This window comes from Condylura cristata, unplaced genomic scaffold, assembly GCF_000260355.1.
Source record: "Condylura cristata isolate star-nosed mole 26May11 unplaced genomic scaffold, ConCri1.0 scaffold00017, whole genome shotgun sequence".
In the NCBI taxonomy this organism is placed as follows: Eukaryota; Metazoa; Chordata; class Mammalia; order Eulipotyphla; family Talpidae; genus Condylura; species Condylura cristata.
Window position 1 is genome coordinate 38,367,507 of NW_004567118.1, and position 21,657 is coordinate 38,389,163.

General features: G+C 40.0%; 1 protein-coding gene across 1 annotated transcript in view; it reads right to left on the minus strand.

The window, feature by feature from the left end:
* MYO1D (myosin ID) overlaps positions 1–21,657 on the minus strand; it is a 307,276-nt gene that overhangs the window by 114,388 nt on the left and 171,231 nt on the right. Inside the window, exons 18-20 of the mRNA XM_004684893.2 lie at positions 17,118–17,262; positions 16,478–16,582; positions 7,676–7,789 (exon numbers count right to left, since the gene is read on the minus strand). Coding sequence (XP_004684950.1) covers positions 7,676–7,789; positions 16,478–16,582; positions 17,118–17,262 — 364 coding nt within the window. The remainder of the gene's footprint in view (positions 1–7,675; positions 7,790–16,477; positions 16,583–17,117; positions 17,263–21,657) is intronic.

The window sequence follows — 21,657 nt, forward strand, 5'->3', positions numbered from 1 at the left end:
TAAATAAATCTTAAAAAAAAAAAAAAAGCCAGTATCAGACAAAAAAAGGATATGTGTGTGGAGAGGTACCTGGACTGAAAGAAGTGTGACCTTTAAAATCAAAACATGAACCTAAGTAGGATCCTGCTTAAAAAAAAAAAAGGTGTAAAAGATATTCTTTGAACAAGTGGGGACATCTGGATTTACTATTAGATGATACTATGGAAATATTAATTATTAGTTATGAAAATGGTACTGAGATTATGAAGGAGAAGGAAGCATTTCAGTGGCAAGGCGGCAGGGAGAGACAGCTGGGAAGTAGAGCAAATCCATGCTTACTGATCCAAGGGGAGGCGTGTGAGTAAGTCCCTGTCCTATTCTTTTATATGTTTGAAAATTTTTATGATTAAAAAAATCAGAGGGATAGAAATAGCAGTGGATTCTGAGGAGGTAGATAGTTCTCAAGAGAGAAAGGGGCCCCTATGTTGAAGATTTCCTTATTCCTTTCCTTCTTTGCTAGTTTTCTTCTAACGCTTGTACCCAGTTCTAGCTTTTAATGTGAGACATGGTTAGTGTCTATTTCTACTACATAAAAGCTAGCATAAAGCATCATTAGATTTTAGAATTTTTAATGTTTGACATAGAAGAGGCCAAGGAGGATATTTACAGCTCATTTAGAGCAACAAATGACAAGTGAAGATCTTTTCAAGTAGAAGCAGCAAACTGGGTGGCTTGAGATAACACATAACCTACAGAGGTGCTGTGTTTGGCTTGCAGAGCATCTTAAAATTAGTTCCTGACTTTAATCAGGACATTTTACATGAATTGCCTGTATTACAGACTTGAGCTTTTCTTGGTGAATCCAGAGCCCTGGCACATGGGCTTAGGCATGGCCAGGACTGGCGGGGCAGGTGTACACTCTATTACTTCTGGACCTCTGACTCCTAAAGGGTCTTGACTATTTTTTTTTAAAGATTTATTTATTTATTTGTGCGTACAGAACTGGGGTACAGGCCAGAGGCTCAGGGGTGGCGAGAGGCTTCACCAGAGACAGAGTGAGGAGCAGAACAGGCAGATCGATGAAGTACACTGCTGAGGGGAGCAGCGGGCGGGTCAGGAGAGGTCTGGCTCGCCATGTGTTCTCCTCCGGGGCAGGCGGGAATCGAACTCATGCGGAAGTGGCTTCAGATTCTCAGTGCTGCGCTTTAACCCGCTGCGCCACCAGGGAGGGCCAGGGGTCTTGACTTTTTGATAAAGAAAACTGGGTAAGCCTTCTAATAGGTTTCTTTTTAGCCATCCCTTCCCCAGCTCTCATTTCCTTGATATGGACGTAGCTGAGAACATTATGTTTGGAGGGAGGTGAAACTGAAGGAAGAAGGGATTTACTGTAATTTTAGCTTTTAAAAATTTGTCCAGGGCCCTCCCTGGTGGTACAGCGGGTTAAAGCCCAGCACTGAGAAGCTAAAGCCACTTCCGCACAAGTTCGATCCTTGCCCCGGAGGAGATCCACATGGCGGGGCAGACCTCTCCTGACCCGCCCACTGCTCCCCTCAGCAGTGTCCTTCGTCAATTGGCCTGTTCTGCTCCCCGATCTGTCTCATTGCCCCTGCACCTCTGGCCTGTATCCCAGTTCTGTATGCATAAATAAATACATCTTAAAAATAAAATCTGTCCAACAGCAACTAGGACAATAATTGGCACAAGGGTAGCAAACAGACCACTAGAGTTGAGCAGAGAAAGCAGAAAGGTATGTGGACATACTTAAGACAAACGTAAGAGTGACAAGCAATGTGGAAACAGATGGTCTTTTCAGGAATGGAATTTAAGTCAACTGTTTTATCTGCTTGGGGTGGAAATGAAAGCCCATGGCTTCACATGTACATAAGCATCAATTCTAGGTAGATTGTAGATGTCAAAGTAAAAGGAAAAGTAATAAAGTCTATAGAATAGGCCAAAAGAGAACATCTTCATGACCTTGAGGTAGGGAAAGATTTCTTAAAAATAACATAACATCAACTTTAAAGGAGAAAATTGATAAACTGGAACTACCTTAACATGAAAAATATTCAAAGACACTATTAAAACACATAACTGCCAAATGGTAACATATTTATTGACAGAATGTAAAAAGAACTAGAAATGGGTGTCCTCCTCTTCCCTCTCCACATACAATATGCCACTGTACACATGTATGTAATATGCACTATTTCAGATCCATAAATATACACACATACATAAGTACATACACACAATGCAATGTTATTTAACCATAAAAAGGGAAATCCTATCATTTGCAACAACTTGGATGAACTCTAAGGGTATTATGCAAAATGGAATAATTCAGAGAAAGGCAAAGACTGTATGGTCTCACTTTTATGTGAAATTTAAAAAACCTAAACTCACAAAGAGAGCAAAATGGTGTTTATCAGGTCCTTGGGTAGGGGAAATGGGGAAATGATGGTTAAAACACACTTACTTCTTAATATGAGAAGAATTTTTTTGGAAACCTAATGTACAGTATGGTGATTATAATATAGCTGGTGAAACTGTATTATTACTGAAAGCTGCTAAGGGAGTAGATCTTAAATGTTCTCACCATGAAAAGGAAATGGTAATTATGTGACATGATGGAGGTGTTAGCAAATGCTACTGTGGTAGTCATTTTGCAACATTTAAGTTTTTGAAACCAACCTATTATATACTTTAATCACCACTGCACAAAGTATATCACCACAAACTACAGTAATAGCTGAAATCTGAAAGACTATGGAAATTGGATCAACAGAAACTTTCTTAGATTGTTGGTGGGGGTGTAAATGGCAAGCTGCTTTGTAAAACTGCAATTACCGACTACAGTTGAACAGCAATTTCACTCCTGGGTATCTGTCCACTGAAAGTGTGCACACACAATAGAAGACATGCACCATAATGACAAAATAATCTCAAAAATCCATCTGTCCATATGTGAACAAATATGTTTCCACAAGGAAATAACGCACAACAATGAAAATGAACAACCAGAGTTATAGGAAATAAAAGGTAGGTAAAAGGGATACATCTCACAGATATAATACTGAAGGAAGTCAAACAAGAGAGAATATGTAGTGTGTGATTTAATCTATATTAAATTCAAAACAAGCAACATTCAACCTCTGAAAAGGAAGAGCGAGGAAGCACAGAACGGCCTTCTGTAGGGAGGGTGAAAGGAGAGAGCATCCTCTTAATGGCCTACATCTTGACTTTGGGGATGTCACAGACTTCTGTGATAATTCATTAAGTTGTAGACCCTGAAGAATAGTTTTCTTTCCAAGTTAAAATATCATTAAGTTGTAGACCCTGAAGAATAGTTTTTTTTCTCCAAGTTAAAATATCTGAAAGTTAAAATATTTCCCTAGACATAAAGGGTGGGCGAAGGTCTGTGCCACTCATCAGTAACATTTTCAAAAGCTCTGTGAACCCAATGATACCAGTTTTACTGAAATCACCCAAGCCTCAAGAAGTCTGAATATCACTATTCTAATACAACAGCAAATATACTACATTCTAGTTCAGAAAAGACGTTCTAGTTCAAAAATTCATCTTCAAAGAGAAACAGCACCAGGACTCAAGTGACTAATATTGTTACACTTGTTAGGAAGACGGTGAGAGTGGATGATGGAGCAAAGGATGAGATGTGGAAGATCACTAAGAAAGAATGGTTATCTTCAATTTGTTCTTTTCATTCTTTTAAGTTTTAACTTGATTTTTTAAAAATTCTGTGGTTTTCTTTTTTTTTTTTTTAAAGATAAAAAGCTGGCCAGAACAAAACAACAGATGAATTCTTATATTTAAAAAAATTTAGAGCCCATTGTCTCTTCTGCACTGGGAGCAACTCTCTGAAATGGGTGCCCGGCTTTTTCAGGTCGTCTCTGCCCCTCCCTGGCCAGGAGCACCTCTCAGCTGCTGAGCAGATCATTGAGCCGGAGTGCCAGAGTTGGTGCTGGGCAGCCCCACAGCCACTGAACTCACCAATTCTGAGCTGCCGCTTCCCACTCAGGGCCACTTCAAAGGACATGGATGGGCACAGCACTCACGTTCACGGGGCTGGAGCTGCCACAGCTAGGGAACAGGCCCTGGGGTGGCATCCACTGTGTTTGGGAGCCTCCTCATTGGTTATGCCAGGAACCCTTTTCTGAAGCAACTGCTCTTCCCCTTTGCCATTCTGGGCTTTGCCCCTTCAGTGCCATGGGCCTTTAGCCTCATCTTTCTCATCTTCTTTGCCATGTGAAGGGGTCGTCTCCACCTTCCCTAGTTTTCTCCCATCTCCTCTGCCCTTTTCCTGTATCTCCTTAGGCAGCCAAGTGGTGGCTCTAGGTTTAACAGGGAAGACACATAATGTATTAACAACAACAACAAAATAATTGAGGGACAATGCCAGAGTAGAAGTTGATTGCAGGATAATAGCTTTGTGTAGATTTCAAAATCTTATATATGTATATATGAAACAAAGATTGTCTCACAAGAAATAACTCTCAAGAAATAAAGTTTGTGATCTTTCCCCCTACAGAACACACATGTATCATAGATTATTGACAGTACATACATGGCACAGTGTTAGTCCTGTTTGACAAAGACTGGGACCCTGGTGATTGGAATAGATAGGTGGACAGAGTCCAAGAACCCAGGGATGCCTAACGAGCTTGGCCTATCTGAAACATTTCTGTCTGATTGCTCCTTTGCCGTTAGAAAAACATAACTGTTCATCTCAACACTCAGCAAGCTCTGTGACCGTGTCTAAGATGACCAAGGTCCAAATGTGACTTGGGCGTAAGCACAATAGTAAAAACAATGTAGAGGGACGAGATCAATGATGCCCTAAATGAGTTGTAGCAATTGTTTGTTCAACACTAGGACAAGTAAGGAAAGAATGTGCAAAGATTTGCAAGAGCTTGACAAGACAGTGCAGTACCACTTTGGATCAAGCAGAATTGGTTGCTATGGTGAGGCCTCATCTGAGACACTGAGTTCAATATATTATTGAAGATAAATCTCTCTTGGGTTGGCTGACTCACACCTAAGCCTATGCTGGCCCAGGCTGGCACACTAGGTAGCTGTTAGTTAAGAAGCCACACAAAGAGAAATAGAAACTGTGAACATGGCAGGGATCCTGCTGAAGCGCTCCTGTTGCAGGGAGGACGCAGGGAGCACTGTCCCAGAGAGCGGCCCGAGGCCAGCACGGCAGCATTTCCTGGTTTGTGAGAGTCCTCTCTTGCTACCAGGCGCATCCCGCTTCAGAACAAAATGAACATTACTGAAGGTATGTGGTCAATTAGCTCAGGGAAGCCAGGAAAGTCTAACTAGGTTCTAGGAAAGGAACCTACGCAGGAGAAGTGAAAAGTAGAGACACAGGATGGGAGGAGTAAGAGTGAGACTCTTCAGATGTTATTTTTAGTGATTATTCTGGTTTCTGAAAACTTTCAATTTGATTCTGAAACATAATATTCTCAAAGTTCCTTTCTTAGAATAATTCATAAGCTTATGGAACTGAAGTGGAAATTAGAGCTCATTTAGCACATTAAAGGAGAGATGAGAAAATGCCATAAAGAGGAGAGATTTCCTGTTTACTCCATTGCCTTCAGTGATTCTCCTTTTTCCACTACTTAACCATGGGCATTCTTGAACAATCTTCTTCCTCTGTCCCTCTAGACTCATAATTTCAATCTTCAATTAAACATGGATCCGCTCTTTAACCTTAAATGCTTAATTCCTTCTCCCTTTATAACAGACTTTCAATTATCTATGAAATACTTTCACCAGCATCCAAATCTCAACATGATTAAAGGCAAAATAATTCTCCTTTATCCCTCTGGCACTATCATTAATGTAATTTGGTTCCTTGTCTTATACTTTGTCTTTAATTTCAAAATATCTTAACTATCTAAAAAATATAAAGAATACCATAACAAATGCTCATGTCCCTGTCATATAAACAGTATTTTGTTATATTTGCTACAGACATAATAAACATTTTCACAGATGCAGTTATTCCCTCCTGTAAGAGGTAGCTACTTCTCCAAAGTTAGCTCCTCCCAGAAGCAGAGCTAAAGGCCAAGACTGAAGAGCACAGAGCTGACCTGGGAGGCACAGAGACACTGGTAAGGGATTGGCGGAGGTAGCGAGGGAGGGAAGGCAGACAGAAGGGCCCACTGTTAGGCCAGTCCTGCAGAGAAGCTCCGGGAAATGGTGTAAAACACACCCTAGAATAATCCTGGCCAATGAGAACTATAACTGAAGTGTTCATAAGCTCACACGCTTTAGTCACTGGGTGGCTGTGCATTTCTAGCTGTGTGTGTATAAGGGAAGGGTAGGATGAGGCAACCTGAAGGATAGTCTTTTGACAAGGAAAGGGCATTAACTGTTGAAGTCATGCTAGTGAGCTTGGATGGGTGTACACGGGGGCACAGGCAGAGCATTCATTACATCTGCAACAACGTGTCTATCCTCTTAACACAGCGTGACCTTTACTACAGCTGATAAACATTGCTAATTTTTATGACATATATTACTGATGACAGTGATGATGATGATGATGAAGGACAACTATAAATATACACCAACCAACGTGAAAAAGGAATACTGCTTGGGAAAAGGAAATTCAGTTCAAAGACTTGTTTAACTATTGAATTTATATCATGTGCCTCATTGATCTCCTAAGAAATAAAATACACATCACATTTTATTTTTGTTTGGTTTCATGCTTCCCTAGACTGACAAGATTAGATTTTCTTCCTTATCTTTCTTCTACTCTGATTTTAAGATTGCTGGCTTGGTAAGCTTAAATTGAGATTGATAGGAAAGATTATAAGTTTTTGTCAAGAAGACTATACACAAATAAAGGATGTCTAGAATATCATTTTCTTCTCAGCTGCAATCTATTAACCTTTCTATTGAAAGGGAGAAAGGTGTACATGTGCATGTGTGCTGGTCGGAGTGTATAGTAGAGACAGAGCTCAACCATAATCAGGGTAATAGCCTGCAATGTTCTACATCATTGAGCAAAGCCAGGAATAGCTACCCTTCTTCGAACCTCACAACCACTCCTGATTTTTCTCCTTGTAAAACAGGAGAAAAAAAATTTAACTTTCATATGGATATTCAAAGAAGTACCCACCAAATTTCATATTTCAAATGAGAAATGATAAATAACCAAATGGAAAATCCTATGGGAATAGTAAACAACTGAGTAGATTTAGATCAGATATATATATAACCAACAATTATAGGTACATAAAAATACACTGGCATAAAGGACATCTAGAAGCAGCATACAGGTGCATTTAAAAAAAAGAGGTAATGGTTTCACAAAGTAGTTCTCTACTATTTTCTAGCTGATTCAATTTCCATACAAAAATAAACCTTGAGAAAAGAAATAAACTTATTACATATTACCATAATTAGGCAGTGAATAGGATGAGGTATAGAGAAAGGCAGAAGGTATGGTTCTTACACTTAAAAAATGTCTACTTGAATCTTTTCATTGCTTCGATCCTTCTTATAGAAATCTGTATGTCTATACAAAACTTAAGATTGGCATAAAATTTTAGGAACCCATGGCCCCAAAGGTTCTAGCAGCCATTCCATCCACCAGAAGTGGTCCACAAACAGCAGGATTAAGAGACCACAAAGACATTTACTTAGAGAGAAACAGAATACTTACATTGTATAGTGGGATAGTCTTCATCACCTTGTACTGTTTAGTGGGGTCCATTTTATATAGGTGACGATCAGTGACAAAAATTGCTCGGTCTTCTACCTTACTGAATCGATTCACCTGTAAGAAAACCAATCAGTAAGCCATAATGTCTCATCAAGAATGACATCAAACTATCTGCCAGAAAAACATACAGGGACAGAGCTGGCCAGCTGTGGAGACAGTCTTTAATAAATGTGTACCATGATTTGTTTTATTTAAATCACAAGCCACTGCTGGATATAATAGAGATCTAAAGAAAGAGCAGCAGTTCCCAGATTTGTAGAATCTACTAACTTTCACAATTCAACAGGGAAAATCAGAAAAACACAGAAGAATTAAAGAACTAAAAGAATGTAACCCAGACACTATAAAGAAAATGAAAAGGCAACTCACAGAAAAGTTTTGCAAATTATATTATTGGTAAAGGGACTTTATTTAGAATATATTACATAAAGTAACATATATAATGTACACTAGATTACCCAGTACCTAGAATATATCATTCAATAATAAAAAGACAAAACTCCATTTAAATAGGTGAAGTAAGCAAGCAGACATTTCTCCAGAGAATATGTACAAATTGCCAATAAACACATGCAAAGATGGTAGACATCATTTGCCATCAGGGAAATGTAAATCAGAACCACAAGATAATACTTCACGACTACTAGGATGATGTGTGAGAGAGACAGAGAGAAACAGATGTTAGTCAAGATGTGGAGAATATTGTCACAACTGGTATAAAGTGATGTGGCCACTCTGGAAACAGTCTTGAAGTTCTTAAATGATTACAAAGAATTACCATATGACCTCAAAATTCCAGTCTGAAACACCTTATAAAAAACACAGCATACAAAAAAACCCCCAAAAACAAAAACACAGCATACAAAAACTTGTGTCCAAATGTTTATAGCCACAGTAGAGTAGCAAAAAAGCAAAAAACAAAAACACAGCATACAAAAACTTGTGTCCAAATGTTTATAGCCACAGTAGAGTAGCAAAAAAGCAGTTGTGACCCAAATTTCCGCAAACTTTTGAGTAGATAATAAAGTGTGATATATTCACACAAAGGAATATAACTTGGTAATACAAAGTATCACATACAGATCTATACAATGACAATGACAGACCTTCAAACATTTTGCCAAGAAGAAAGACAAAAAGGATAGTGTTTGGTTCCATCTGTATGAAATGTCCAGAACAGGCATATCTACAGACAAAGCAGTGGCTGAGGAGACCTGGGGGAGGTGGATAAGTTGGGGAGGTAAAACAAAGGGGAGTGGAGTTTCTCTTTGGGCTAATGAACTGTTAAAAAATTACCTGTGGTGATGGATACACAACTGTGAATCCACTTAAAACTACTGAATTATGTACTTGAAAATGGTGAACGGCATGAATTATATTTCAACGACTTCATTATTTGTAAGAAAAAGATGTAACCTACCCATGTGAACAATCATTCTGCCTCTTCCTAATGTGTTGGCCAGGTATATTTTAGACTAGATCTCCTAAAATATAATGATAGTATACCACTAAATCTCTAGGTTCAAAGATGTATAGTGCCTTTCTATGCTGAAAACATAAAGACCTGTCGCACTGTTCTGACTGCCACAAGAGAATGGGCCACAGGGCGGGCAGTGGGGCCCCACAGGACTCAGGGCAGGACTCAGGCCGAAGCAGCTTGGTGGATCTAGGTGGGTGTTGCTGGACAGTGCTTTGGCTAGTAAAACAGGGCATTGCCAAGGTCTGCCACACGGAGCCTGTGATTCCTAAACTTGATACTTTTTTTTTGTCTTTTGCATAAAAGAACTGAGGTGTAAGCCAGAGGTGCAGGGGGGGAGAGGATTCACCAGAGACAGAGTGGGGAACAGAATGGGCAGACTGACTGAGGTAGACTGCTGAGGGAGGAGTGGGTGAGACAGGAGAGGTCTGCTGTGCCATGTGGGTCACCTTCCTGGCTGGGGATCGAACTCAGGCCACAGTGGTGATAGTGCGAAGACTTAACTCCTAGACTACCAAGGAGTCCCCCTTTACTTAACTTTCAAGGGTTATCCTATCTGCCATGATTTCACTTTATTTCTTCAAGATGTCTGATCCTGTTCTATACACTTCCTCATGTTCCTCGTGTTTATGACCTTCCACGCCCTCCTTTCCCTCTGTACTTGTGTGTACTTCAAGATAATACTGAAGCACTCATTCCATTATAAATCCTCTTCCAAATTTATGTAGTGGAAGATGACCATTTTTTCCTCCAAACTTCTGTTACACAGTTGTAGAATCAGTATTAAGGATAAGGTAGAATTAATAATGAAATAAAATACTAACACTGAAACTAAAGGGTACCAGGATTCTTGAGAATATGAGGTCAGCTTTTGGTTTGTTTCTGCTAGTGTAAGACACTGGGGATATCACTGTTCTCTATTTGCAAAGGAAGGGAAGACCATTAGCTGATATATTAGTACTGAAACAATTAAGTTACCACTATGCTTAGCTTGTTTCTTTTTACTATGAAGCTGAGTTACTGTCTACATCTCTCTGCGAAAAGGGCAAACACCTTCATTTAATAGTTGGAAAGTTTTCAATTTTTAAAAAATTTTATTTATTTTTTTACATCATTCTTCATTTTCATACAATGAATGCTTTATCCACTCATGAATGATCCCCTAGGAGTTCCCACCACCAGTTTACCCATGTACCATCACCATAGTCCCTTGTGCTCTTCCCATCTGTTTTAAACCATTTTCTTCCCTTCCACCTCTGAAGAATGTCTCTGGATTATAGTTGCCTGCTGATTATGATTTTTATTTTGTTTTAATTCTATTCCCCCATCCCTTATTTGGGTCCCCTACAATCCTCCTATAAGTGAGACCATCCAGTATTTCTTTCTGGCTAACTTTACTGAGCATGATCCCTTCCAACTCCATCCATGTTGCTGCAAATAGCATGAGTTTATACTTTTTGATTGCTGAATAATATTCCATTGTATACATATATCACATCTTCTTGATCCAGTCAACTGGGTTGTTTCCACAGCTTACCTATTGTGAATTGTGCTGCAATAAACATAAAACTGACAGGTGCTCTTTTGAATTAATGTTTTTGTGTCTTTTGGGTAAAGGCCCAAGCGTGGAATTGCTGGGTCATATGGAAGCTCCATTTTTAGCAATATGAGGAGCCTCCACACTGTTTTCCATAGTGGCTGGATCAGTTTGCATTCCCACTAACAGTGTAGGAGTGTTCTCTTTTTCCCACATCCTCGCCAACATTTGTTGTTGCTATTCTCACTGGTGTAAGGTAGTTTCTCATTGTGGTTTTGATTTGCATTTCCCTGATTACCAGTGATGTAAAAATTTTTTTCCTATGTCTGTTGGCCATTTGCATTTCCTCTTTAGAGAATTTTCTTTTTAGACCTTCTATCCAGTTTTGGACTGAGTTGTTTACATTGTTTCTTGAGTTTTGACAGCTCCTTTAGGTCTTTGTGATCAGTCCCTTATCATTAATATTGTGCGCAAAAATTCAAAATTTTAAGGGAAGGTGACTTGCAATTTTTAGACTATGGAGGCTTGTTATGAAAAAGTACACTTGCTAAAGTAGTAGCATATTGTGTTTTTAAGCTCACAGTTGAAGCTGTTTGGCAAAAGAGGTTGCTTTTACTTATTAAACTACTGACTAGAACTTCCCTAATCTACCTCCAATTAATTTAGCCAATATAAAAGTTTAAATGAATCATCATAAAATTGGAAATGTGCTAAAGAAGTTGCTGCTCTTTTTGCAAATAGCTACAAAGAAAAAGCTATCAAAAGTGGTTCTAAATAAGACTAACAACTTCATTTTAAAGCAGACTAAAAGCTGTATATGTATATGATTTCTTTTTAAATGAAGGTCAAGGAATAACACAACTCATCAAAGGTGAAAGAAGTGGGAATGGTGGTCACTGCTGGTGTGGTGGAGCTTGGCTGGGAAGGGATGCAGGGGAGCTTTCTAGGCTGATGGAACTGTCCTCTGTCCTGCCAGAGTTGGGGTTTACATGGATGTGTATAATTGTCAAAACTCCCCGAACCTGGTGGAAGAGGGCTCAAGCACACAGGGAAGGCTTCAACATGCAAAAAAGTTCCCCAAGGAACAAACGAAAGTACAGTGGCTCAACACCTGAAGAGTCCACTGCCCACTTTGGTCTTGGAAAAACCTCACCTCTGCTCTGAAGAAAGTGGACTGGAAAAGTCAGTAAGCAGTTTCTTTCAGGAAAGCCCGCTAACGTAGTATGCTCGCACATGGACTGTTGATCCGCAGTGATTTAAGCTCATGATTGGAATTACTGAGATTTGCTTGTACATTTTTCTTTTACCTTAAAAATTGTCTTTTGCAAGAGTTAATTTTATTTCTCTCTTTAAGGTCTAAGTTTCCAATAGGCAAAACCTTTACAACCAGCCATCACTATGAGAATGTACAGAGAATGCCAGCAGCTCAGACAATCTTCCTGATGGACCTACGAGAAATGCCCATGTCTGAACTTGCAACACTGTGCTACTTGCTAGTAGTATCCCTTATACTTTTATTCAGAAAAGTGTTTTTCTGTAATCAGAAATGTGAAACATGTAAGCTTTGCTAGGACACACTGACTCAGGACAGGTAAATGGGGCATTGCAGGATGTATTCCTGCAGGTTGGACATAACTCCCTCTTTTCCCAGCTTTCAGAAATCAGTCGGTTGTCTCAGCATTTCTTTTATAACCAAATCATATTAGGAGTAAAACAGTTTATATGTTGAAATAATTACTACCAAGAATAAAGTATTTACTTTATATAGGAACACTTCTGCCATAAAAGAGGTCTGGCACTTCTCAGAAGACTTGACACAAGGTGGTGTTTTGCATCAGCATTTTTCTAAGTTGTTCTGTAACCACCAGCCTCCTGTGAGGCCTTGTGTAAGAATAGCTCACAGCAAGTGGGTTTGAGAACAATGCACACCTCAGCCTCCCCTCTGGTGCTCAAAACCTAAAGGCTATGAGAATTTTGGAAATGTTTAGCTGCTCAACTCAGCCATTCCCCCAAAATTTAAAAGACAGAACATTGATTTGTGAAACCTAGGAGAACACAAATCATCCCCTGTGTTCATCTTAGAATATGGAGAACATCTCAAATGGAACCTGAATAATAAGTAATGCTCCTCATTTGTAAAGTTATACTGAGAAATATATGCATGTGTCGCAAAGTTGTAAGAAACAAAATCTTTATTTTTAGGTTACACAAGAGTCAAAACCAACAGACTACAATAGTGGAACATAATGTTCTCTTTATGATATATCCAGGAGTTGATATGGAAACCAACAAACAAGAACTTCAGAGCAGCAATTAACTGAAGCTACACTTAGAAACATTACACTTTGGGGCTTCTCTGGTGGCCTACGCATTGGGACTCAGCACTATTACCTGAGTTCAATCCCTGGCCAAGGAGGTGACCCACATAGCACAGCAGACCTCCCCTGACCTGCCCACTGCTCCCCTCAGCAGTGTATTTCAGTAGATCTGCCTGTTCTTCTCCCCACTCTGTCTCTGGTGATCCTCTTACCCCCTCACACTTCTGGCCTACACACCAGTTCTTCTATCCAAAACAAAACAAAACAAGTGACTTTTAATTAAAAATTGTCATGTTTCTAAACAAAATGGGTCAAAAACCTTCACCTTTTGTTTTAGCAACTAAAATTTTCCTTAAAGGATAAAACAAGTGAGTGGGAAGGACATCATGTAGCAAAGTAAGAGCTTTAAATTGCATAACTTAGCTAAATCAAAATGGCGAAAAAACTTTCATATACACACGTAAACATGTAAATCCAGATTTAATTAATTATAGGTTTAGTCAGCACTCTGAGGGCCAGAGGTAAAGTTTCCTTTTGAGTGCCATCAGAAGAAAACACCCTGTGAGTGAGAGCAGCTATTTGTGGAAGTCTCCTACCTTAAAGGCCGTTTTATAGCTATAGTTAGAGGGAAATGGCTGTTTCAAAAAGTATCAGAGAATAAAGAGATGGTTTTACTGAAATCATATGGAGTTTATTTTGGTATGTCCTTGGGACTGAAGAAAGTTTCTATAGAGACATTATCTAAGCTTCAGTGTAAAGAAATATTATTTTGCATGAAGTTTAGAAATACAGGAACTTTTCAGTTTTTATTCAGCAGGATCCAGGGAGAGACATGTGGTGAGACAGACAAATGTCTTCAATGGAAAGATAGAATCAGTTCAAGCTGACTTTTCTATCCTAGATGACATAATTCTCAAAGCCATCCAACCACTTTGATGAATTCTTCTGATGAATAAATTGACTTTCCAGATATCCTGGCACTTGAAAGGAAAGCTTTTATATGAGTATATGAAGATTCATTGAAATGATCCATTCCTTTGTTAAGTGTGCCATAATGCCACAGGTTGGCATTATGCCTTACACTTTTTTATATGTGAATATGAATCTATTTAACAAAAAATCATTTTGGATGGTCTGTTCAGTGTAGGTACATGTAAAAATATTGCTTCTGGATCTAGAAATTCAGAATTTTACTCTGGACTTTGGTAACCATCAAAATAGTGCAGGTATGCTTTCGTTGATAATGTTCACTTCATTCTAACTTTAAAGCCAAATGTCCTCTATTTTGTTAAGATGTGTACACTACACTGAGTTGATCTCTTCCAAGCTATGGAAACAATCCAAGTGCCCCCACACAGATGAGTAGACCATGAAGATGTGGTTCATATACAGAATGGTATATTACTCAACAATCAAAAAAAAAAAAAAAACAACTCATGCCATTTGTGGCAACATGGAACAAGAAGGGATTATGCTAAGTGAAACAAGACAGAAGTTCAAAGACAAATATTAGAGGGTGTCACTTATAGATAAACCAAAGGGTGAGACAAAGACAGACTTCAAAACCAACCCTTGGGCCCTCCCTGGTGGCACAGTGGGATAAAGCACAGCACTGAAAAGCTAAAGCCACTTCAGTGTGAGTTGGATCCCTGCCCCCACATGGCGTGGCAGACCTCTCTTGACGCGCCCGCTGCTCCCCTCAGCAGTTTACTTCGTTGATCTGCCTGTTCTGCTCCCCACTCTGTCTCTGGTGAAGCCTCTCACTGCCCCTGCACCTCTGGCCTGTACCCCAGTTCTGTATGCACAAATAAATAAACCTTAAAAAAAATTAAAAAACAAACAAACAAACCAAAAAAAACCCCAACCATTTAAGTTGACCATAGGCTAGAGGCATGGGCTGGGGGTTGTGGAGCTGAGAGAGGGGAGGCGGAGAGCACAGGTCTCTACAATGGGGGACATAGTGCTTCGGTGGTGGGCACGCTAAGGTGGCTACACCTGAGAGGAGATCCTGCACCCTCAAAATACAAGGATGTAAACCAAGGGAAATTCAGTTAAAAAAAAAAAGTTCAAACACGAATAGTTATCATTTCTTGAACTACAGTGTTTGACCTTCCCCTATGACAGCATTTGGTCAGTTTGGCTTGTGAATTTTGCTGATCTTAATTAAACTAATTTTTCATTTAGTTCTTTTATTTCTATCATTTTTCTATTCTTTGATTAATTTCTGTCTAACCTGTCATTTTCCCTTTATGTTTGTGTTAATTTTAGCTTGCTCTTGATTCTCTGGTATCTTAAGGCAAAAGATTTACACAATCTGAAGGGAAACCAGGATATTCTTTGGTTTCCTAACATGGAATATTAGTGTAGACGTTGCATAGCTTTGCCAGATTAGATTATCAATTTGCAATCTTTCATCTTTTTTACTGCTAGCACTAAGCAGTATTTCAGTTGTATCCCATATTTTTAGTATGTTGGGACTTCATTTTCTTAGTGCTGTGTTTTAACCCACTGTACTACCTGGGGGCCCCAGGTCTTCATTTTCTAATGTTCAAATTTCCATGTAGCAGTTTCTTGGACTGCTGGTTATTTAGGAGGGTGTCATTTAATTTTTATCTTTTGGGGTATTCCCAGTTTTTTCCTATTATTTATTTCTCATTTCACCATTTCACTCCATTATGGTTGAAGAACACCTTTTATGTGATATAAACTCTTTTAAGTTTATTGAAGCTTGTTTGATGACCAAACATTAGCTCTATGTGCATTTGAGAATCATTATTTCCTTCTGCTTAATTCATTATTCTAATCTAAATTAATATTAATTTCCTCTTCTTTTTCTAGTTTCTGGAAATTGAGGATGTTATTTTAGACCATTCTTATTTTCTCTTTTTTACCTTTTGGATTTTTATTTTATTTAAAGATTTATTTAGCTATGCATAGAAGAACTGGGGTATAGGCCCAACCAAAAAAAAAGCCCTGTATCTAGCCAAATGCTATCACTCTAGGCATGTCATAGATATCCTGCTTCAGATAAATAAAAATATGTTCACAGCACACAACTTCCCTCATACCCCCTTCCAAATCTCACTAAGCCCTTATTCCAAACTATGTTCTTCCTACCCCTTTTCCTGATTAAAAAAAATAGTATTGAAACAAGCATAAAAATCAGTAATGGTTATTACAGACAAAGCAGATCAGCAGGTGGCAGGGAGGATACACAGCCAGTAGAACACAATCTCACCTCCCTCAGGAATGCTCCACAGCCTAACTCTTTAGTCACAGTCATTCATCAATGCCCCACACAAATATAGCTCACCCATGATGTAGCTTTTGTTAGGTTTTACTGCAATCAGATTTAAGTAAGTTTCATAGGAATTGTTTTCTTTTTCTTTTCAAGGAGGTCTTTTTCTTACCTTCCGGACATGACAGGAAAAGAGGACATTCATGTACTTGTCTTTTCGTTTCAGTTCATTAGCAACAGGGACAAAAGTGCCTGAGGTCTGAGTTGTATCTTGCTTCTGAAAGAAACATGGTAAAACGAGTCTGTCTAGCATTTTATAGAAAAAGGCCATCTTTCAGTGCACTGCCTTAGAATGACGCCCACATTGCTACTCATGTACTTTTTATCTCCCTGTTACAGATGGAAAGCCACCAAAGGTTTGTTTTAACTCCAAAGGTTCTATGAAATTTTAAAAATATGGAGCGGGAGAGAAGAAGAAATGTTGCTTTGGGAATAATTAATATCAAGGTGGTAATTTAATATAGTTGCTGATTTATGCACAAGAAGTAAAATTTAAATGGGCAAAAGCCATGTTTACAAAGTGTACCTATGAAATGGTTATAAAACAGAGAATCCCTTTTTAAAGTAGGGGGAAACAGCAATTATTACATACTTAGAAGCAATCAAATCTTTTAGTTTAGTATCTCTTAGAAATACACTTTCTGAATGTGTCTTAGTCTTTCTCTCTCTCTCTTTTTTTTTTTTCAGTTTTTCTTTAACTTCTGGGAGAAAAACTTCTCTCTTGACTTTCCACTTTTTTCTCCTGGACTTACCGAAGCAAGATAGTTGCCCTCCCAAGCTCTCTGCAATCCAAGGTCAGCCCTCTGTCCCTTCAACATTTCCATGGCTGCAACCTTTGCCCTGACCTGGGGCAGGTCTGTAGGAGGTAGGCTGTTGATGAGCTGGGATGCTCGCCATCTACAAATAGATTAAAAAAAAATGTAGGTAACTTTAGAACCTCATTCATTCTCAAAAATACAATTAAGCAGAATGAAACTAAACCAATGTAGGCTACCCTACAAAAAGTAAAATGTCTCCAAGAGAAACACAGAACTTGTTTTAATTCTGTAAAACTAGCTTTGCTATTTATTGTTTGACAGCAGTTCAACTATAACCTAGTGATTCTTGGGCTCACATCATTTAGAATTAGGGCTCAGAAACTTTGGATTCATCATTTATTCACTTGACAAATGTTTTCAAACACTTACTGAACTCCAAATACAGTTTAGACAATGGAAGCACAGTGGTAAACAGATGAAGCTCTTTCCTGATAGTTACTTATAATCTAGAGAGACAGACATTCGACAAGTAAAATGGACAGCATGTATCACCACGTAAGAGTTCTGGAGAAAATAAAGCAGGAGAGGACGGTAAGAATGCTGCACAGGGAGGAATGGGAAGTGGGTGCTACCTATATAGGGTGGTCTGGGAGGAACCGCTGCTAAGCATATATGAGCAAAGACCTACAGAAAGCCAAGAAGCCAGCTTATAGGGATATCTGGGCAAGTGTTGCAGGAAGAGATCACCATTGTGCAAAGGCTCTGAAGTACGAGCATTCCAGGTATGTCTGGGGATCAGCCAGCAGTCCTCTGACATTAAGGCAGAACTGGGCAGAGTAAGAGGAGGGGAGAGAGAGGGAGAGTCAGGGCCAGAATCTACAGAGCCTTGAAGGACGTCATCAGGACTCTGGCTTTTACTCTGAAGGAAGTGGGAAGCCATTGAGGATTTTGAGCAATGAATGCACGATGACCTGACTCCACTTTACAGGGTGGTTCTGATTACTGAGTGGAGGAAAGCAGAAGGGGAGCTGGGGCAGGGTGACCAGTGAGGAGGCTGCTTCCACAGTACATGATAAAGGGCGAGGCCTGGAGTAGGGAGTGGAGACAGATGTCTGAAGGAAGTGCCAGTAGGGCTTGCTGATGGATTAGATGTGGGAACAAGGGAGTAGGAAAGATTTACAGGTGACTCCAAGGTCTTTTGCTATAAGCAACTGAAGCCACAGATTAAAAATAATCTATCTCAGATTAAGAACAGGGTCTTTTCAGCTCTTAGCCCTAGACCTTAGCTCTCCTTAAAACTTAGGCCCTCTGTTAGGCTATAGGAGTTGAAGTAGGAAGGGTGGAAGCAAACTGAGAACTTCCGTATTTCAGAAGAACTAATCAAATTGCTTCCATGGAATACAAGAATGAGACTCAGCTAAAATTGAAAAAAAAAAAAAATGGTTTTCTTTCCCCAGTTTACATACAGAAAATGTTAATGAGGTTCTTTCATCTCTAAGGTCTTCCTGAGATGATCTTGCTTCAAGATTGTGACTTGGGTCTAAATGTTTTCTCTCTCAAGTTCCTTTTGAAATTGCTAATACAAAAATATTTATATTTATAGCAACACCAGGAGATGGTAGTGCTGTAATAAATTATAGGATGTGAAGACTTTCTGGACGATAAGAGCTCATGGGATCGAGCTCTTGGAGCAGCAGGTCCATAGTGGACAGTCCACACAGGACGGAGAGGGACTCCTTCAGCAGAAATGGCTGAGACTCTTCAGCCCAATGTAGTAGGGGCTGGTAGCAAGGGCAGGTGGTCAGGACTCCACAGTGGGAGTTGTGCCAGCTAACAGTACACAGACAGGCTAATCATATCTGTTAGAGGAGGCAGTCAGGGTCAGGTGGCCAAAACAATAACCATGGAAAAAGAACAGGTCCAACACGACAGTGAGACCCTCATCCCTACCTCCCGTGGCTAACCAACGCTCTGATGTGACAGACTGAGATCACTCCAGGAGGCTGGAGGAGTGACAGCGTGGGAGCACCAGGTGGGCAAAGTCACAGACCTGGTGTCTAGAACATCCTATGGCACCAAGTGCCTTGCTAAGCAACTGGCCGATTAGCCATTGAGCCCACATTTCTTTCTTGGTGGGGTGAGGTCCTTGCTCTGCTGCTGTTTCCAGTCTCTGTCACTGACTCCATACACAACTGACTGCAGAGGTGTGCTGACATCTGGGCCTGACGTGGGCCTCTCATTCTGATTAACTGCCATGTAAAAGCATGTGCAGAGGGCACAACAGTAAAGACTGCCAATCTCAGAACAAGAAAGGGGACAAAGTTGGGCATGAAGAAGGCCCCCACTTTCCTAGCATAAAAAAGAATTACTCTGAAGACAGGAGTGAGTCTCAACACAGCTGGACACACATTGAAATGTGAGAACCAGACAAAACCCCTACAGTTATGATGGAGTCCTTTAACATATTCCTTGTCCCTCTGTTTCCATGGGTCCAAACAACCCAAGATTAGATTAGATAGGATATAATGACTAGATCAGGAGCCAGTAAGTCGCTTGCGCCCATGGCCTGGTTCTCTGCTGCTTTTCAGCTGAGTAGCTTGTACACGTTTTAACACAACCAAATCATATCAAAGCAAACTATGCGAAGACCTTCTATACCCCATGAAACCTACTTACTAATTGACCTTTACAGATGTGGCTGACAGAAGTGACATTGATTCACTGGGAGAGAGAGGCCAGGAGAGAGGAAGGGAGAGAGAAGGAGAATACAGTCAACAGAGTAGACAAATTATTTTATCAATGCCGCTGTGACTATAAGTCCTGAGAGGGGTGGACTGTCTTTAGCATCTTTCTTGTTTGTTACCATATCCCTGGAACCTAGCTCAGTAGGCACTGAGTAATTATTTGCTGCACAATTAATTGGAATTTTACAAAAATTAATAAATTCCAAGCCATACATAAAACCTCAAAATCTAAGAAGATTATAGAGGTCACAATGTAATATAATCAAAATCATAATTTTTGGTAGTCATTAAAAATAGGCCCTCCCTGGTGGCACAGCGGGTTAAAGCACTGCACTGAGAAACTAAAGCCACTTCCGCATGAGTTCGATCCCGCCTGCCCCGGAGGTGACCACATGGCGCGGCAGACCTCTCCTGACCCGCCCGCTGCTCCCCTCAGCAGTGTACTTCATCGATCTGCTTGTTCTGCTTCCCGCTCTGTCTCTGGTGAATCCTCTCACCCTCCGCATCTCTGGCCTGTACCCCAGTTCTGTATGAATAAATAAATAAATCTTAAAAAAAAAAAAATTATATAGCACTTGGTTATGCACAGGACTCCTGACTGACTTCAGTGTAAATTTGTATAACTGCACTATAATCCTGATTGTGCATAAAAAGAGCCCAGGTGCTCTGTGATTGTGTATGCGTATCTATGCTCATAGCATGAGCAAATGTTTTCATAGTGCCGAGTGTGTCAGGCACTACCTGAAATGCTGCATGTATTTACGCATAGAAATTTTGTAAGTGAGTATGAGTTCTCACAAAACCTACCCCAGGGTCAGGCTTAATGGATGCTGTGGCTTCTGCTTCTGCATCTATCACCCAGCTTTATGGCGCTGCCTCCACACTTTCTCCAAATGTGTTTACTTCTCTCCACCTGAGCCACTGTCCTGGTTCTCATTCAAGTTTTCATCTTTTCTCACAAATTGGAAGATGTCCACCTTAAAGCCTAATTTTTTTTTTTTAATATTTGAAGAGAAGGTTTATTAGGGAAAAGGCCAGGAGTGTTGGACACTTGCATAGGCACAAGCAGGCAGGAAGAGCTGCCCCAAAGGGACAGGCTTGCTGAGAGAGGACTGCAGGGTCACAGGCAGGTGGCCTTAGGAAAGCGGCCTCTGCTGAGGGAGGTCAGTGCAGAGAAGCCCTGGAGGGCATAGGTGATGGACAGGCAGGAGGCTGCTGCCCTACAGAGGGAGAGAGTGGGCAGAAAGAAGCCCCCTGCATAGTCACAGGTGGGCAGGAGGCTGCCTGTAGCCTATTTTTATTGTATTTCACTTAAAAAATGCGCATTTGTTGCCCAAAAGTAGATGACTGAATTAAAAAGATATGGTACATATACACAATGGAATATTACTCAGCAACCAAAAAAGAGAAACACATGTCTTTTGCAGCAACTTGGATGGAGCTGGAAAAGATCATGCTTAGTGAGCTAAGCCAGAAAGAGAAAGAAAAATACCGGATGGTTTCGCTCATAGCAGGAGTGTAATGGACCAGGTGAGAAAATAATAAGAATAATGAACAGCCATATACCAGAGACATTTTGTAGGGGTGGAGTGGGGAATGGGATCAAAAACGGGGGAGGGAGGAGGGAGGAAAATGCACGGGACTATGGTGGTGGCACACGGGTGATTTGGTGATGGGAAACCCGCGGGGATTACAATTGAGATGGAAAAAAAAATGTGCAAAATGATGTAAAAATAAACTTTTGTAATAAATAAAAAAAAGAGCATTTGTTCATATAAAGCTTACTTTTT